Here is a 17332-nt window from a genome sequence, read left to right as displayed (position 1 = left end):
CAAGCCCCATATCACGCCCATACCCCGAGCCACCGCCATAAAGCTCTCTACTATCCCAGTCTCTCCCTTTGAACGGCCTCGCATGGCCGGATTGTTTAAGCCATTTCGCAAGCAAGACACCGACGGTCGCCCAGGCTGCGGCGATAAGGAGGGCAAAGATGACGAAGTACATCGTGGTGGAGAGTATCGAGGTAGGTAGCGACGGCTCTAGAAACGTAAGAGAGTGGTGGTAGGTAGTGGGTGATGGGATATGGGTGTAGTCCGGATGGTTCGTGTCTTCAACGGGAAGAAGGTAGCGAAAAGAAAAGACGACCAAAGCATGTAGTAAAGAGAAGGAAAGCTGCGATGCCAACGCAGAAGCGGAGGTTATCGGCTGCACCTACTGGCGGCAGCGCTAAAAGTTGGGGTGAAGATGGGGTAAACAAAGCTTATGGCTTCCTCCTATCCGAAGGCATGGATCGACATTTCGGCCCTCCTGGGTGCGCCATTGGCTGCGTGTGACAATATAAACCCTCAAGACCCGAAATCACTAAATCTAGGTGTTGAGATATGGACATGTACAGACGTGATTCGGATTTGTCCACTTTGTTGCTGCGCCCTTAGGACGATAACATTCGTTCTCTATTACTAATTAAGGTACCTAAACTAAATACAACTAATTACCTAACACTTATAACTAAATCCCCTAACTTATTCTACTGCCCTAGATAGAGCTATTTACAATCTTAAGAACTGCAGTTATTATGCGCACGCTAAGTTCCGCCTACACCTTACTTATAAATGCCTGCTCCTTGTTATCTAAATTCTCTACTAGCTAATATACTTTCCTCTTTAATAACTTAAGCTAGCTTTGCTAGAACAAGACGTTAAGATGTAGAATCTTAGCAGCTTTAATAACTGCGTAGACGTAAAGATAGATATTAATTACTTCTTACTCGCTAACAAAGGCTTGCTTCCTAGTTTTTCTATCCTAAACAATAATAGCCTTAACAGAGGTAAGCTCTTCTAGGATTGCGTTAAAGTAATCTTTAAGAAGCTTTAAGAATTCTAGTTTATTCTGCATATGTTTATGTAGACGTTGTATGCTAAGATTGTTTTTAAAGTATATAGGTTCTGCTGCAGGAGACCTAAAAACGCGCTACTGCTTCTTTTAGCTATTAAGCTAGAGAATATAGTAGTAGTTGTACGTAGTTATTATAAAGAACATCGTAGAGAGTTTAAAGAATTTAGAGAGACTAAGCTTAATAGATAAGCGTTAGTTAATAAGAAAGAAGAGAATAGATAGAAAGAGAGAGAGAGAAGCTGTGCAAGTAAATATTCTTGTAAGAGGATTCGTGTTATTTTAAAATTACAACACCTAGTTACTTTGTTGTCGCCGCAATAGCAAGCTATAGTTGTTTATCGCAAGTTCTATAGTTGTACGTAGAGCATTGTTGTTACCTAATTACTGTAAGGAGAGCTACCTTGCTAGGTAATCCTTGGGTGCTAAGCCGCGAGGCTTAGCCTAAGCTTCCCTGTACTGCCGAGGATATGTTGCAAATACTCTTATTTTACGACCTTTTTTGATACTAGTAGAGGGCTATACCAGACTTGGACACCTTTTTGATGATACCCACTGGCTTATATATTCATCTTAATGTACAGACGTGATAATACAATATAAGAAGCGGAATGAGGATACATACAACCTCTTCAATCTACAGTTACAAATGCGCAATCAAAAGGGTATACGCGCACACCGACTGCCCTCCCACTCGCTGTACAGCAATCAAGCTCCACTACTTCCACTTCCCTCAGCACGCTCCTCCTTCTCCACCTCCTTCGTCCTCTTAAACCTCTCCTCCGCCGCCTTAGCAAGCACCTCCCTCCTACTCAACCCACCCATCCCACCACCACTACTATTACCACCCCCGTCCACCTTCCCCTCCCCACCCGCACTCCCCAGCGTAAACTCGCCCCCAGTCCACCCCCCATGATCATGCACCTCCTCACTTCCCTCATCCCCCGGGTTATAAAACTCGTCGTTCCCCACACTCCTCCCGCCACTCTTCCAATCATCGCGCGCAACCTCACGTTCAATCTGCTTGCATAAGTTCCAGAAGTTGCGGTCGTGTGGGCCCCAGACATTATGCGCCAACTCATGGCACAGCGTGTTCCTTATCGTCTTGTAATCGCGGTACCCGTCGTAGGCATCTGTGCGGAGCCGCAACTCGATGACCTCGCCTTGGTTGCGGTTGAGGCCCAGTGTGCGACTCTCCATTGTGGTATGCATGGCTGGGTCCATCTCTGTAAGCAGCGGTACGCTGAACTTGTGCGTGCGCATCGCTGCTTTGATCCCCGCGTCGTCTCGAAGCCGTTGGAGGAACCGTAACGAACGATCTGGGTTCGGTAGATACGGCAGCGGCCGTAGCGTGTGGAATGTGTATTGCGCCTCCTCTTGTATCTTCTTGTAATCGCGGTTGCGCGCTGGCAGGGCGGCTTTGATGGGACCGGGGCGCCGGGGCGCTGATGCGGCGGATATGGTGTTGTTGAGGGAGGAAACGGCTTCGGTCGTGCTGCCCATGAGGGTTATTTTCTTGCCGACGAGCTCGATGAGTGGTAGGGAGGCGTTCTTGAAGGGTGGTTTCTGGAGTCCGATCTTGCCGCCTACGAGGAACTTTTGGTTGGAGGGCGGTATTGACAAGTCGTTTGCGACGCGTTCGGAGAGGTCGGAGATTGTGGCATCTTGGGCGAATGACAATGTGATTGCTTTGCCGTGGTGGGTGAGTGTTATTTCGATGTCGGAGCTGGAGGGCGGAGGCGCAGATGTGGTGTCGGCTTCTGTCATGGTGGAAGCGCTGTAGGTGGTGGCGAGAGGATGTTCAGGCGGTGCGAGTGTTAGATGGTTCCTAGGCGCGATCTAGTACATGAAGTGAGTGATGAGGTTAGTAGTGATTAAGATATAAAGCTTCGCAGCATGTGGCCGAGCTCTAGCCATGCGTGGTTTCGGTGACGTTCTGCAAGGCTTCCACGAGATGACGGGGTCGCCATCGGAATTTGTCATCACCAAACTCCGATGCTCAGCCATGCTGTTGACTATTCACCACCATCGCCATCGGGCCGTTGAGCACATTCGCAGATCTTGGTAACCAGGGAATCTCACCTGGGCACTCGCTTGTTCCCGTGCTCACTGATCAATAATCGTTACATCTGCTACTTAAATTCAACGTCGCCGGGTATCAATAAAGCGTGTACTAGAAACATACGCTGGCAATGCCTGGGCTATAACCCAGTATAAGCCATCGACACCACCTGCATTACGGCCAACTGGAATACTAATCCAGTTTTGACTCTTCCTCCACCTTCTTCTGCTCCTCTTCTTCCTTCTTCTTGCGCTCTTCTTCTTCCTTCTTCAGCGTTTCCTCATTCTTGACCCATTCCTTGACATCAGGATCCCATCGGTGTCTATGCGCCGTTAGTTATGACTTGTCCATGCGAATGAACAACTCTGCTTACCCATGGAAGTTGGTCTCTATCAAGGCTTTCTCCTTGTACTCGTCCACGAGTATCTTGTCGTAGTTGTACGGCACCTTCGCCGGGACGCCCTCGAACATGGTCTCCCGCATGGGATACAGCTCCGATGTGTCGTACCGGTGGTAGTTCTTGCAAACCCACTGCCCCGGGTTCTTGTCTGGATGTGTCTCGCTCAATCCGGTGATGTCAATGAACAGGCCGTTGCGCAGGTCGATCCATCGCGCATCAATAATGTTCATGCCATCGCCACGCTCGCGCTCCCAGATCCACGGGTTGACGTCGAGGAGGTATTCGCGCTGAACGGCGCCGTCGTAGGAAGTGTAGTGGTATCTCGTCTGGTTGTGTACTGCGCCGAGGTGTTGGAGTGTGCTGTCGGACACCTGAGTGTCGAGATCGAAGTCCCATGGAAGACGCTGCAGAGGCGTTAGCACGTACCGCAAACAGTTGGATGCAAGACTCACCTTTCCATTCCACCACCAACCGAGCAATGTCCCGTGTGCTATCCAGGTATCGAGTTCGTTTTCGCGGAAGAAGTTCAGGTAGGCGCGGACCATGTGCGATTGCGTGTCCGTTCGCTCTTCGTCGGAGACGATGCCCTTGAAAAAGCGCTTGTCATAGTGGCCGAGCGTAATACTGCCTCTGGAGGGGTGTCAGCGACATGCTACAGGCTGCAATGACATCGCGAGGTGCAAGGCTGTGATGACTTACCCGGGCTCATGAAAGTACTTGGTATCAGGCTTCTTCTTACCTTTCCTGCTTTCAATACGATCGGCCAAGTTGTCTCCTCCTTGATGTCTGTTGAGTGGCGTCGGTGTGGCTAGTGAAGAGGCGAAGATGGTTGCGGATGCAAAGGCGGCAGCGCATTTCAGTAACCGCATGGCTGAGGCGAGGACTCCGCTTCAGGCTTCCAATCCAGATAGGTATACCGTCTCAAAGACAACGAGACGAAAGGGCGCCAACAGTAACGAACACCTGCCGTATGTATGATGTTATTATGATCGTCCAAAACTCCTAGGTAGAACCGAGCAAAGGTAAGCGCAGCGTTTCGGGAAGGTGATCGCGTGCTCAAAGTTCAGCGATCGACAGCCGTGGGGCAGGGAAGGCGCGTATAACGTCAGTGAAGAAGAAGCAACCGCAGGCGGGACAGAGAAGATAAGAGAAGCGCAATGGGGGCCGGCCATGGGGTCACAGCGTGCGGGAGGGGAGTCAAAAGGCTTCATGACGCGCACGCGACAGGTTGCCAGCCTGAGCCTGTGCCTGGTGCCGCCCACTTGCTCCTCCACAGTAGCCTTGTGCTACGTAAACTCATTCGCGCTCCCATTCCCCTTGCTGGTTACAGGTGTGCCGCTTTTCCGGGGTATCATGGGTATCTGGCGAGCTTGACAGGCGTCGTCGTCCAGTGACACGCGGCGTTGCGTGGTTAAGCTTTCCAAGTTTTGGCTTTGGGCGGGTTTCGGATGGCGGCTGCAGTTTGCCGGCCGTTGTCGCCGTTGGTATGGCGTGGCGGCGGCAGCTGTGGCTGGTGAGTCTGCGCCGAACAAATTACATGGCCTGACGTCTCCATTTCGCGAAGATCCTTCGTCACGGTCCTCCATGACAACTGAAGTCGTCGTGCAGGACCTACGTATGCCAATAATGAAGTCGCATGCGCAGTTACTGAAAGCGGCAAAGCATTTTTCGCTAGGCGCATTCACGCAGGTGGCCTCGTCAGCATATGCGCTTTAAATACGATTGTACGAATCCTGCGCGAACTACCTGCAGACATGGGTAAACATAGTTCCCTAGGCTCGTACATTGTTCCACCAACGCGTACATGTTTGGCGCCACAGTTTCGTAGGCGCGTACAATCTCCCCAGGTGCGAGGATACATGGTCCGGAAGTGCGGTTCGCCAATCTGCTTTACCCCGAAATGCAAGGCTGCGGTACGATGTAAATTGAGATGACACACGGGCCATCCTGTATGACTATAATAGCAGACTGTGCCGCTCCAACTAGGCTATGGTTGTACTTCCATGGTTATACTCACAGTCACTTGCAGCATGGTTCAGCGCACGATGACAGACTATGCACGCATGTGTAGTATTACATTTCCAGACTTTTCGCTATGCCTACAGCAACTCGCTGACCCTTGAGCAAACGCTGGACCCATTCGAACCTTTGTACGCCGTGAGATTGTATAACATCCGTCTATGAGACGTCCATCGCTTCCGCGCCGTTGGGGATCGCAAAGGAGACAGCGCCCGCATCGCCGATTAAACGCTGTTCCGAGTCGGAGACGAACTATTCGTGGTGTTAGCAGGGATTGATAGGTCGTAGTATAAGAACTTGCCTTGACACTTCTTGTGGGGTCGTAGAAGAGCGCAAAGCTTCGCTGCACGTCCTCAATGGTAACCTCTGGCCCGTTCCTCTTCTTGCGTATCAGGTCGGACGTCGTGATGAGGTTGCTCGCGTATCGCAGCCCAGTCTCCTGGCCAATCTTGGTGAGCAGCGCCAAAGCATCCGGAGACACATCGACCTCCTCTTCTTGCGCTCGTATCGAAATAATCTGCTGCATCTCCTCTGCGTTGTATGCGTGGGTGCTGACAATGACCACACGATCTAAGAAGTCGAGTGGCAGTCCGTGCGGTGACCTGTAGTCTGTTCCCCGTATCTGTGTGTTTCCTCTGTTGCTAGCCATGATGACAATCGGTGCCAGCTCGTCCTCAAGCGCGCGGTTGACAAACGAGAAGCATTCAATGTCGAGCATGTGGACCTCGTCGATGAACAGAACACCCGGCACGATGGTCGCCTTGCCCTCCTCTTTCCACTCTGCGACCTTGGTGTTGATCTGGTCTCGCACCTCGCTGCGGATCTCGCCTGTGTCACCAGAGAAGAGCGCTAGGAAGCCCTGGGTCCGCGAGTTGATCACATCAATCTCGTGCAAGCTAACCGTGTGTACCACCTCGCGCCGTTGTTGCAGCTCGCCTTCGGGACACTGTACGAATTTGGTGTCGATGCCCATTGCGTCGTAGTCTCGGGAGCGCGTGTACGAGCGGCCGAGCTTGGTGATTTTGCCCGAGGCCTTGTCGATGGAGATGATATCGCCGGCCATGACCTTTTCCTTGGTCATGGCGTCGATCATCTTGGTGCCCATGTCGTAGACGGTCTCCATGTCGGTCGTCTTGATGGTGAGTTTACCCTGCTTGTTGCTCTAATCACAGTCAGTATCGCTCCGTTGCGCAGCCGACCTCGTACTCACGCCTGTGACGCTGCGGTCAATCTGTATCTCGACCACCTCGCCCTCAATGACCTCGCTCTCCTCTGTTATTCGCACGCCAATCGACTTTCGGAAAGCCTGTGTGAGCGCCTCGGTCTTGGACATCTCCAGCGAAAAGATCTCGGACGAGGCGAGCATAGTGAAGGGCACATCGGGGCCCAGGGACTGCGCCATTCCCATTGCGATGGCCGTCTTTCCTGTGCTGGGCGGGCCTGCAATCAGGACCGCGCGACCAGCAATCTTGCCATCTCGTGCCATCTTGAGTATCACGGCTGCCGCCTTGCGTGCCTTCTCCTGGCCGACGAGGCCCTGCGACGACACCTTGGGCTCGAGCGTGTCATCATCGACGCCGAGACCGCGAATGTGAGAATGCGCCGCGATGAGATTGAGGCCGCGGAGCTCCTTGCTCTCGGCGATGGTGGTGATGGGCTACGCATTGTCAGTCAGGTGACTCCAGATCACGTTCTTCACTTACCATGGCCATGATGATGTGCGGTGTGGTAATTTAGGCGGCGGTATGCGACAGCGACATTTCGCGGACGCGCAGAGGAAGCTCCAGTTAAGACGCACGGGCCCGCTTATCGGCCGTTTGCTATTTAGTTCCATTGGGCGCGTCGACGCGACTGCCCCCTCGACCCTTGGAACGACCGCCTCCCCGACCTATCACTTGCCAGCTGGCCGTAATCCCCAAGGCAGCTAGCAAGTTCCCTGCGCACTATTTAAACTCTCGAATTTTCTTTCTTTATCCTGTTTCTCCTTTTCCTCAATCCATCGCGCTGCTCCTGCCCTCAATCTCATTGGTTGCGTGCAGTAGCGGCTCCCGCGCTCGACCCGCTCACCTCACCTCGTACACCGCGAGATGTCTGGCCGGCCCCAAGTCCCCAGCATCTCAACAAGTGTTGGCAATCGCGCCTTCACTGACAGGTATGTTGTCCCCTGCCCCTCACTCCCATCCGTCTACGCAGTCTTGCCACTGCCCCTCTCACCCACGGTCCGTCATTCTAGCTCAGAGGACAAAAAGCAAGCACTGAGCTGGCTATATTCATTACCCCACCAAGAGTGCACTCCGCATGGCGCGTTGAAATCACAGACATCAGGCTCTCGCCGTCTTATCTCCTGCGCTTGCTATCTGAGACACGCTACGATGAAGCTCGCGTTCTCTCAGTTGCACTCAAAATACCAAGATAGTCCTGGAGGCATTTGTTACTCCTGTCTTAAAGCTGCAATACTCACTGTCTCTAACTCCAGGACATATTCTGGTATTCGGAGGACAATGTAGCAACACGAACTTCATCGTAGGGGGACCGTGCAGAGGCACCTTCACCTGTCAAGACCCCAGTCCGGTGTAGTGTATATACTAACACATGGTATAGTCCACGTACTCAAACCCCAACTGCATACTCGCCCGCGCTCAGCGATTCAATGAGCTCGCGCGTTTGGAAACGTCCGCTGGAGCCTCAAGCCCGTGGCGAGAGCCCTCCAGACAAGCGAAGTCGTCCGCCAGACTCGCGGTCGGCGTTACAAGATAGGGTCAGATATAATTCCCTCCCTCAAATAATGTTTGCTGACCTATAATAGTACGCCAACTCAGCAGTCTCCAGGATCCCGAGCCCTCCAGCATCTAGAAAGAACTCTTTTGCTGGATTAATCAATGTACCTACCGGCCCGAGACTAGCTTCTGACTACCGCAGGCCGCGTCAGAATGTGCGAGTTCTTTCACCCAGTAGTTTAAGCAGTGGAGCATCGACGCCTACGCATCATGCCCCTCCTGCACCTTCGATGCTGCCAACACCAGATCCAAGTGTCCTTCACCAACAGGATGTGACTAGTGCCCCCACGAGCAATACCCCCTTCACCATGCACTCTTTACGCAAGCTGAAAGATAGGAAGAGAGCTCTTGCGCAGCAGACTACCATCACTGTCAGCACGTCCGTTGACGTTAAGCTCAAGACTCAGGCATTGGACATTGCGAACCTTAAGAAGGAGCGTGATGATATCAAGAGGGAGCTACTTGAACTTAACAAGACGCGAGAGGAGGAGCATAATGGTCTCACGAACCGGCTGGTGCAGGTGGAGGGATTGTCTACACGCGTTGATAGCCTCACGAACAAAACAGAGACCCTCAACATTGTCAACGCAGCCGCCAAGCCTTTAGCAACACGGTTAGAAGCACTAGAGGTTTCGGCTGCCGAACTTCCAAGCTTACGGCAGGAGTTGCAGGATCTGAAAACTGTACCAGAACGCTTAGCTGCAGTAGAGAGCAAGCGAACTACTCATCAAGCTGGACCAGAGTCAAACGGTTCTAACACCCTAGGGAACTTGCAGCTGAAGCCGCTATCCGCCAGGCTCGATGGGCTCAGAACTACCTCTTCACAGCAGGCGAATCTTATTACGGAGCTGAAGATGGCGACAGCACTACAGAAGACTGAGATTGAAAGTCTGAAGACGTGGAAAAACGCGCAGCCTACACCACTATCCGAACACACTGTCAGAGAGCTTATCACGGCCGAGACCAGAGCAACAGCCAACAACCTAAACGACAAAATCAAGGATGTGAACAGCCGGCTTTCCGAACGCATCACCAACCACCAGGACTTGATTCTCACCTTCCAGACTTTCAAAGAGACCGTTGAGAGTAAGAACCTCTCTGATCAACTCAACGCTTTGAGCGACAAGATTAAGGATGTTGAGGCAAACGGCGACAGGACGTACGCAAAGGCCAACCGTTTGCAGAAGCAGATAGAGGACCTAGAAGACGAGTTCAACCCAGACCGTGTCGACAGACTGAAGGAGTTGGCAGAGAAGGTAGAGAAGCTCAGAAACAGAGTGGATAAATACCGCGATGCGCTCAGCGAAGACAGAGAGGAAGTGGAGATTGTGCGAGCGGGCCTGAAGGACCTGCGGGAAGAATCAAGGGGCCTGAAGGAAAAGACAAAGAGTACACAAAAGGATCTCAGCGGCCTCCAAGGAGAATTCGACGATCTTGAGAAAGACATCCTTAAGTACATTGGACCTATCAAGGGGGACTACGAGAAGACAAACTTTACCCTGTCGCAAAGGATCGCGAACCTGCAGGGCACTGTAACCCAAGCCGAGTTGGGAAGGCTCCCTGCTCGCCTTAGTGAGCTGGATAAATCTGCACGTCTGTCAGAGAAGCTTCTGGGTCGCGTCGATGAACTCGAAAAAGCTCCACGGGGTCCTCACTTTAAGAAGGTCGGGACAACTGTTGCGACTTATCCTCCTGCTCCAATCACTCCACCTGTGACCAATGCAGACACCGAGGTCTCAAATCTCAAGAAATCGCTGCAAGAGCTTCGCAAAGTTGTGGAAGGCACCGGTGGCTTGACGACCCAGGCTCAGGCAATCTTCGAGCGTCTGAACAGCATGGAAGCCACTCTGGCCAGCGCTCGACCGCTCGACAGTGTGGAGCAGAGTGTGGAGACAATAGAGACGACCATGGACAAGACCTCAGTCAAGACGCTGGAAAAGGCAGCAGAAAAGAAGGTCAAAGCTCTGATAACGAGCGAGCGCAAGGCTATCGACAGGGATGTCGAGGAAGTGAACACCCGCCTCTCCCAAGAGATTTCGGATCTTCGCAAACTAACGGAAACTCGTATGGAAGCGATGCAAGCTCTCCGCAATCGATCACGTGAACCCGATTTCGCGGCGTCGTCAGCTGATGCGAGAACAGCGCCGTCCGAGATGAGCGATCTCAACACCATCACAGAGGATATTGAAACGCTGTTCGAGAAACTCGAGACTGCAAATGCCACTATCTCGGCTGTACAGGAGGTCGCCCCCACCCTCTTCAACGAACAATTCGACCCACTCAAGCGCAAGGTTGAAGAGCAGCTCAGTACCGTCACTGCCACAATGGAAACCCATGCCCGCAATCTATCAGCTTTGATGGAACAAGTATCGAAGTCGCCTACACAACAGAATGGCTTCGGCCAAGCCCAACAAGCTCAGCTCAATACCATGTTGGCAGAAGTAACGTCATTGAGGACCGACTTTGCGACTCTGCGATCGTCTCTGTCGACCAAGGCCGACTCTGCATCGGTGGAGAAAGACCTGGATACTTTCGGCTTCGCGATGCGCAATATAGAGAGCCGATACGAGAACATCAGCACCGACACCATGTATCAGGGCATGGTTCGCTGGTTTACCGAAATGTACCCCGGTCTGCCACGACTCCAGGAAGACATCCACCAAATGCAGAGATGGATACAGGGTCGCGCGAACCTTCTCGACCGCCTAGACCAGGACGCTACTCAACTGCATAATCTTGTGAACATCGCTCCGCACTTGCACGAAATTGCCAACATGAGTCCGCAGTTGAAACAAGTTGTCACCGACGCTGCTCAACTCCAGTCCGCTATGCAGGCTCATGGCGAGATGTCGAGTGCGTTGACCAAAATTGATCAAGCTAGCTCTAATGCCAGCCTGGCAATCTCCAAGGCTGAGGAGGCAATGCGTGCAGCTAGTAAGGCCGAGCAAGCCAGCTCTGATGCACAAACCGCGAGCGACAAGGCCGATCAAGCCAGCTCTGATGCAAGAGCCGCGAGCGACAAGGCTGAGGAGGCCATGCGTGCAGCTACCAAGGCCGAGCAAGCCAGTTCTGATGCAAGAACCGCGAGCGACAAGGCTGAGGAGGTTATGCGTGCAGCTAGCAAGGCCGAGCAAGCCAGCTCTGATGCAAAAGCCGCGAGCGACAAGGCCGAGCAAGCTAGATCTGATGCAAAAACCGCGAGCGACAGGGCCGACCAGATTGAGCAACAGCTTAACGAGCAGATCAAGACGATCGAGAACATCAAGGGCTCAGTGTCTGGATTACAAATTTCTTTGCGGAATCTGCACTCGGCCACATCACCCTTCGTCAAAGCGGAGGCTCTTGACGCCCTGCAGGCAACTGTCAAGACACTGCAGACCCAAATAGGTCAAGAAAAGCAAGAACGCTTGACCAGCACAGGAGACCTTCGCACTGCCATCGACGCTGAACGTACCACACGCGTTGACGAGCAGGCTAAGACCAGAAAGTCCATCCAAGACCTGAGGCAAGCGATCGATGTGGGCAAGATCAGGAAATCTATTCAAGACCTGAAGCAAGCAATGGATGTGGACAGGGCCACTTTCGCAAAAGCTGACGTAGTGACTGCATTGGAGGGTACACTGCGAGCCTTCCAATCCGAGATCAGCGACACTCAAACAGCAAATTCCGAGGCCATTCAAAACCTGCGTTCAGCATTCGACACCGACTGCAGCAAGCGCGACACTACGGAGGGAAATCTCCAAAAGTCTATCAAGGAGCTGTCTCAGACACCTGCCCGAGCGCCTACCCCAGACAATGTCCCCTTCGATAACTTCAAGCGTGTCGTGGTGGGCAAGCTTGCCTCTGAGAAGAAAGCACGTACAGAATTCGAGGAGAACTTGAAATCATCTTTCGGCATGGTTGAGGGCAAGATCACAGCTCTACGACAGGATACAGCGAAGTACAACAACGAGGTGAAACGAGTCTCAAGTGACCATGACACCGCAAAGCAAGGGATCTATGACCAGCTTGCCGACATCAACACGGCGGCCGCCGAGTTGCGAGAAGCTTACGACAACACGGTCAAGACATACATTGAGCCCAACAGCGAGTTCTTCGGCTTGATCGGTACCGCTTTCGTAGTCCTCTCGCAACTCCAACAAGTCGTCGAGAGCCTGAACCAGAACCTTCCTGTCGCCCCGCTGAGATTGGAATGGGACTATTACCTCCCCGCCCACGGCCAGCCCTCTACCAACGGTGAACCCAGCAACTCCAAAGGCAAGGGCAAGAGCAAGCAGTAAGCTACCGCGCCTCTGCCCAGTGAACGTACACAAAGTCCGACAACATTCTTTTCTGGGCCCTGGGCCCTTGTCAACCCTTTTACTACTGTGTTACCACCCCCCGGCCCGAACAAAAGTGCGCATCGACCTGGCGTTTTTTGACCGGCGGATACTGTGAGCATTTTCATGCATGATACCCCCCTTTAGCCTGTGGCGGCTCATTTCTTTGTGTCTCTGAATTGCGTATGGCGAGTTTGATGAAGCGTGTTCTTTTACCTTCTCATTCTTTAGCGGTGCGCAAATACTACTGTGTTTATGTATGTAAGTCCCATTGAAGTTGGGCGTTTCGATTGTGTAAAAGTCCTAGTTATCTAGGCAATTTTGTGGATATGGGGGTTGATGTTAGGTCGTAAACCTGATCGGATGTGTGGAAGGTGGATGATGGAGCTTATGATTGAGAGAGGCGGCGGTGGATGTGGAAAATGAGAGGATTTGGCGTTTGTAGTGGTAATGCGAGTGTACGATAAAATGCGGAATGGTTTAGAGATTGTTGTGCCGATGCTACGATTAAGCTTGTTTCGTTGAGTATTATACTCCAGCCCGAAGGCATGCACCTACCATGTCGCGTACTGTGTCAGGATAAATTTTGTAGTATGTTTGATCCAAGTTGTTGAGAAAAGGTGGTCTTCTTGTACTTTATACGTGGTGCTGTGCCCCAGGACCGCCCCTTGTGGCGCTTTCTAACCAAGGGACTAATCTCTTTCTCATCCCTTCCAATATTTAATGGGCGGAATCAGTTATCGTGTGTGTCCTGTGTATTGCGGGAGTCGTGAGTGGCTCGTCTTTTATGGGTCATCGCGGTACCATCATCGGATGTGATGGGACCAGATTTCGTCCCACGGACTGACCTGTGTGCGATGCAATATTCTGGTCGCTATCCACTTTACCCCATGGTACTGCGATGACGCAGAGCGAGATAAGCCACTCACAACTTCTGCAACATCGACAACTTAGACGAAAAGATGCTCTTACGAATAAGAGAAATCGCAAGTATAATATACTGTCTAACAGACTGACCTCTCGCTATAAGTACCAGAGCGCTGATAATCCACTACACATATCCTGCAGTAATTAGAATCTTCTCAAAAGCCATCTCGTTCCACAAACCAATATAGCTTCACGCCATCGCACATTGAGAAACTAGGATATCATGACATTATCGATTTTGGCTTCATGAATTCATACAATACAGTATGAATGGTACTTTTTCCTCGTCTCATCCCCTCACCTGCTCATGTAGCAACTCCAGTACGCCCAACAGTTCCCCATTCCATTATGTATACAGAATCCCAATCCAGTGACAAGAAGGAAGAAGAAGAAGGGAGAGGAACAAAAAGGTCCAGTCCAACCTCATGGGGTATCAGAATTTGCTTTCAAATCAACCAAATGAAAAGCCACCCGCTAAAGTAAACAAGTGCAATGATAAAAACGCCAACAAGGGAAGGGATGTCGATGTGTGTCTGCGTGCATGCAGATGTGAGGATGAACGCTCAGCAACACGATTGATATCCACCTTTTTCACAAAAACCGCCTCTTCATCTCCTACTCAGGCCTCTCAAGATTAACCCTCAAACCATACTTCAACCCCTCAATCTCGCAATACTCAGCCAGAAACCTCAGTCCAAACCGCACCGCCTGGATGGGCGTGGTATCAGCGCCCAGCGGCAAAAAGTACGGGCCTGACATCTTGGCGCCGCTCAGTTTCTCCGGTTCGCGGGCTAGTCTCGCATTCGACTCCCTTGCTGCATACGTCTTCTTATACAACGATTGGAGATCCTCAATCGGCAGCGCAATCCGCGCGTCTTGGTAGTGACGATGCATTTTAATCGTGTGATCAGACAGGAGTGCAAAGTTTTCCGCGAGCGAGTTATGCTGGCGCGACGCTTCAGCCGTATTAACACCACTATGACCCGTACCATCTTGCGGCGAGTCGTGCGACTTTGGGTTGTTGCAGCGCTGGGAGACGTGTGTGCAGATTGCGGCGGCGATTACTGAGCTGAGATAGGAGCGGAGGCCGTCGAGGTGTTGGAGGTCTTTTGTGCTGCGCGAGTAGGAGAGGCAGAGGGGGAGGAGCGTTTTCCAGGTTTGTTCTACTTCGCCGGGGCGGCCGCGCATGTGGAGGGAGAGGTCTTGGGCGAAGTAGGCGGCCATGTAGGCGCTGGGGGGTGTTAGTGGGGTTCATAAATGTACAGTTGAGCGCTGGGTATTGGTCTTACAGGATACACTCAAGGTTAGTAACTGCGGCCCTCTTTTCGTCCTGTTTCGAAATCTTGCCGCTGGTGAGGATCTTGGTGGCTTCATGCTTAAGGGCTCTACCCATTTGGTTCCACCGTGCCGACGTATGCCCTAGCAGCGAGATGTCTGCCTGCTTCTTGTTGTTAAGAGGAGCAGATGTAGGTTTCGCGCCGGCTGGGGTTGCGCCAGACCGACCGGGCGTTGCGTCATTGCTCTCGGAAGACTGAGTTCGTAACATGTTGACTGACTTGAGGTCCTTCTTAGGGGTTGCGTATTGCGTCTGGCTGTTTTGGAGAGGGGTAATGGGCCGGTCTTGGGTTGAGCCTGCTCTGGGTCGCTTAGTGGGCGGTACCGCCAATGTCGTCTCCTCTTCCGCACGCGGCCGCTTCTCTGCAACCTTTGATGGCGTTGTAGTCTGTCGTGCAGCGACCTTGGGAATTGCCTTCTTCTTAATGACAGGCGGATCCGTGACCTTGGGCTGCGTGTCTGCCATATGAGTCGCCTTGGAGGTATCGTTGCGCTCCTTCTTCTCGGCATTCGCTCGTTTCGATGGTAGGCGGAGAATCTGGCCAACGACAGGCGCCTTGGTCTTTGAGAATTTCAGCTTAACTACCATACTAGAATCTGTTTGTTCGACTTGACTGACTGGTTCGGGGTTGGGCGATTTGCCGTTGCCGTTGATGGAAACTGAGCGCGCTCGGTTCTCTGACTTTGGTGTACCGTTGGACTGTTGAGATCCGCTGGGTGGCACAGCAAGTGTCTGACTCTTGCGATCTGATGATGACACAGATGCGTCGGAATCTGTGCGCTTCCGCTGTACTTCCATTCTGTCGAGCTCGGCCTGTATGTTGGACGGGAGGGTGGGAGATAAGATATTCGGGAGTCCGTATGGGTTGCCCATTGGTTCGTGTACTGGCGAAAGCAGCGGAGGTAGGCCGTGTGGTGTTGAGTTGGAGGGGTCCGACTTCTCGATCTTGCCCTTGGAACTGGTTGTCTCGCTCTTGGTTGTGGAAGGGGCTCGCGGCCGATTTGAAGAAGGGGCGCCTCTGTCGGCTTTCCGGATGGGATGCTCGTCGCGTGTAGTACCAGAGGATCTGCTACTGTCAGTAATCGAACAAAGTATAGAGCGGTGTACCCACGACTTCGGCGACTTGGGCTCGGTCTTTTGGGACGGCGCAGACAGCTTTTCAGGCTTGCTGGCCCCATTCGCCTGTTTCTTATCCGGCACAGAGCTGGGCGAGCTGATCTTGACGCTGGGAGTGTTGGGACCGTTCGCTTGTTTGACCTTGAAGGCTGAGAGGTTGGGTTTCTTCTTCGCTGGCTGGCCATTCGCGACATGGGAGCGTGGCGGTTCAGGCTCAGGCTCGTCGTCTTCTCCCGCCTGCAGCTCGAAGCAATCCTGACACGGCTCGCGATAGAGATATGTCCTGTACTGCAAGTGCTCCTCCTCCGACTTGAATAGCCTTCCCAATTTCCAGGCGTTGGCTTGTTGTTGTGAGTAGTACCGGTACGGATGTAAGGATGGCGTGGAAAGTATGTATGGTGTGCGCGGGACCGCCGTCTTTATGCGCTTGAAGATGCTGTCGAGGGCGTCGAGCTCGCCTTGGTCGTCGGTGGAAAGCTGCTTGCGCTTGAGGGATCGCGTCGTATCCACGATGGGCTCAGATTGGCCTGGGCCCGACATGGCGTGTTACCTCAGGGTCTCGCGGGTGCAGTCGGTCGCGTGTAGCAGCGGTGTCGCGGGCCGACGGCGGTAGGTGCAGTGGAACGACGTGTGGAGGTGGAGGAGCATTAGGTGAGGCGCTCGAGCGGGGATGGGGTTATGGCAGCGCCGTGGACGCGGTGTGAGGGCGGAATCGAGTCGGGACGCGCGTGGACAATAGCAGGGCGACAATCGCTTTCTCTTCACATGTCGTCAGTACAATAGACCCACGCGAGCGCGCATGTGGGTAGCGCGGGCTCTCCTCTCTCACTCACCCAGACTACGGGCGCTGCTACCTCTGGTCGATCGGGCGGGAATGGGACATCGCTCGCGCGTCGTATCTATGATAGCGCAGCGACCTGGTACGTGAGGCCAGAAAAACGGCAATCTCGTGTTTGCGACAGCGCTGCGGTCAAGGGCGACATGTCGAGGTGGACATGGCTTGGCGGGAGGCTTCTCCCGCGCGCTTCAGCCCTGGCTGCCGCCGGAGAGGCCTGCATCGTCCATTGGCTGCTCTTTGCTCCGAAGGCACCACATCACTGGAATACGAAGATCGTCTTGACTACAATCTAGCTTGGGCAGCGTTCTTCAATCGTATACACCACGCGGGAACTCGAGTCTTATTCACTTCAAGCGTTGATTTGTTTCCACGCCGCTGCTCGGGACGTCCCTGTTATTCAGTGGTCCCGAATGATCGGCATGGATGACATCAACGCGATCCGACTCCACGTATCCATGTGTGCATCGCATCACATACA

The 17332-nt window shown here is 52.8% G+C and overlaps 5 protein-coding genes across 5 annotated transcripts; 1 reads left to right on the top strand and 4 right to left on the bottom strand.

Moving 5' to 3' along the window:
- Positions 1–1768: 1768 nt before the first annotated feature.
- On the bottom strand, positions 1769–3089 carry J4E84_002248 (uncharacterized protein; the record flags this gene model as incomplete). The annotated part of the gene is made up of 2 exons (XM_049384875.1): positions 1769–2899; positions 3084–3089. 2 exons carry the CDS (start codon positions 3087–3089, stop codon positions 1769–1771), a joined length of 1137 nt encoding a protein of 378 aa, XP_049246898.1.
- A 225-nt stretch (positions 3090–3314) lies between these two features.
- Positions 3315–4391, bottom strand: J4E84_002247 (uncharacterized protein; the record flags this gene model as incomplete). Its single annotated transcript, XM_049384874.1, has 4 exons — positions 3315–3444; positions 3496–3926; positions 3975–4152; positions 4222–4391. 4 exons carry the CDS (start codon positions 4389–4391, stop codon positions 3315–3317), a joined length of 909 nt encoding a protein of 302 aa, XP_049246897.1.
- A 1309-nt stretch (positions 4392–5700) lies between these two features.
- On the bottom strand, positions 5701–7253 carry RVB2 (RuvB-like protein 2; the record flags this gene model as incomplete). Its single annotated transcript, XM_049384873.1, has 4 exons — positions 5701–5793; positions 5843–6703; positions 6752–7198; positions 7245–7253. 4 exons carry the CDS (start codon positions 7251–7253, stop codon positions 5701–5703), a joined length of 1410 nt encoding a protein of 469 aa, XP_049246896.1.
- A 1373-nt stretch (positions 7254–8626) lies between these two features.
- Positions 8627–12598, top strand: J4E84_002245 (uncharacterized protein; the record flags this gene model as incomplete). Its single annotated transcript, XM_049384872.1, has 1 exon — positions 8627–12598. The coding sequence occupies one exon, from the start codon at positions 8627–8629 to the stop codon at positions 12596–12598; it is 3972 nt and encodes a 1323-aa protein (XP_049246895.1).
- Positions 12599–14179: 1581 nt separating this feature from the next.
- J4E84_002244 (uncharacterized protein) lies at positions 14180–16556 on the bottom strand (the record flags this gene model as incomplete). The annotated part of the gene is made up of 2 exons (XM_049384871.1): positions 14180–14795; positions 14854–16556. 2 exons carry the CDS (start codon positions 16554–16556, stop codon positions 14180–14182), a joined length of 2319 nt encoding a protein of 772 aa, XP_049246894.1.
- Between the last annotated feature and the right edge of the window lie 776 nt (positions 16557–17332).

This window comes from Alternaria hordeiaustralica (genome assembly GCF_023758085.1).
Source record: "Alternaria hordeiaustralica strain BMP 2776 chromosome Unknown scaffold_3, whole genome shotgun sequence".
Taxonomy (NCBI): Eukaryota; Fungi; Ascomycota; class Dothideomycetes; order Pleosporales; family Pleosporaceae; genus Alternaria; species Alternaria hordeiaustralica.
This window is presented reverse-complemented; position numbering and strand designations above follow the sequence as displayed.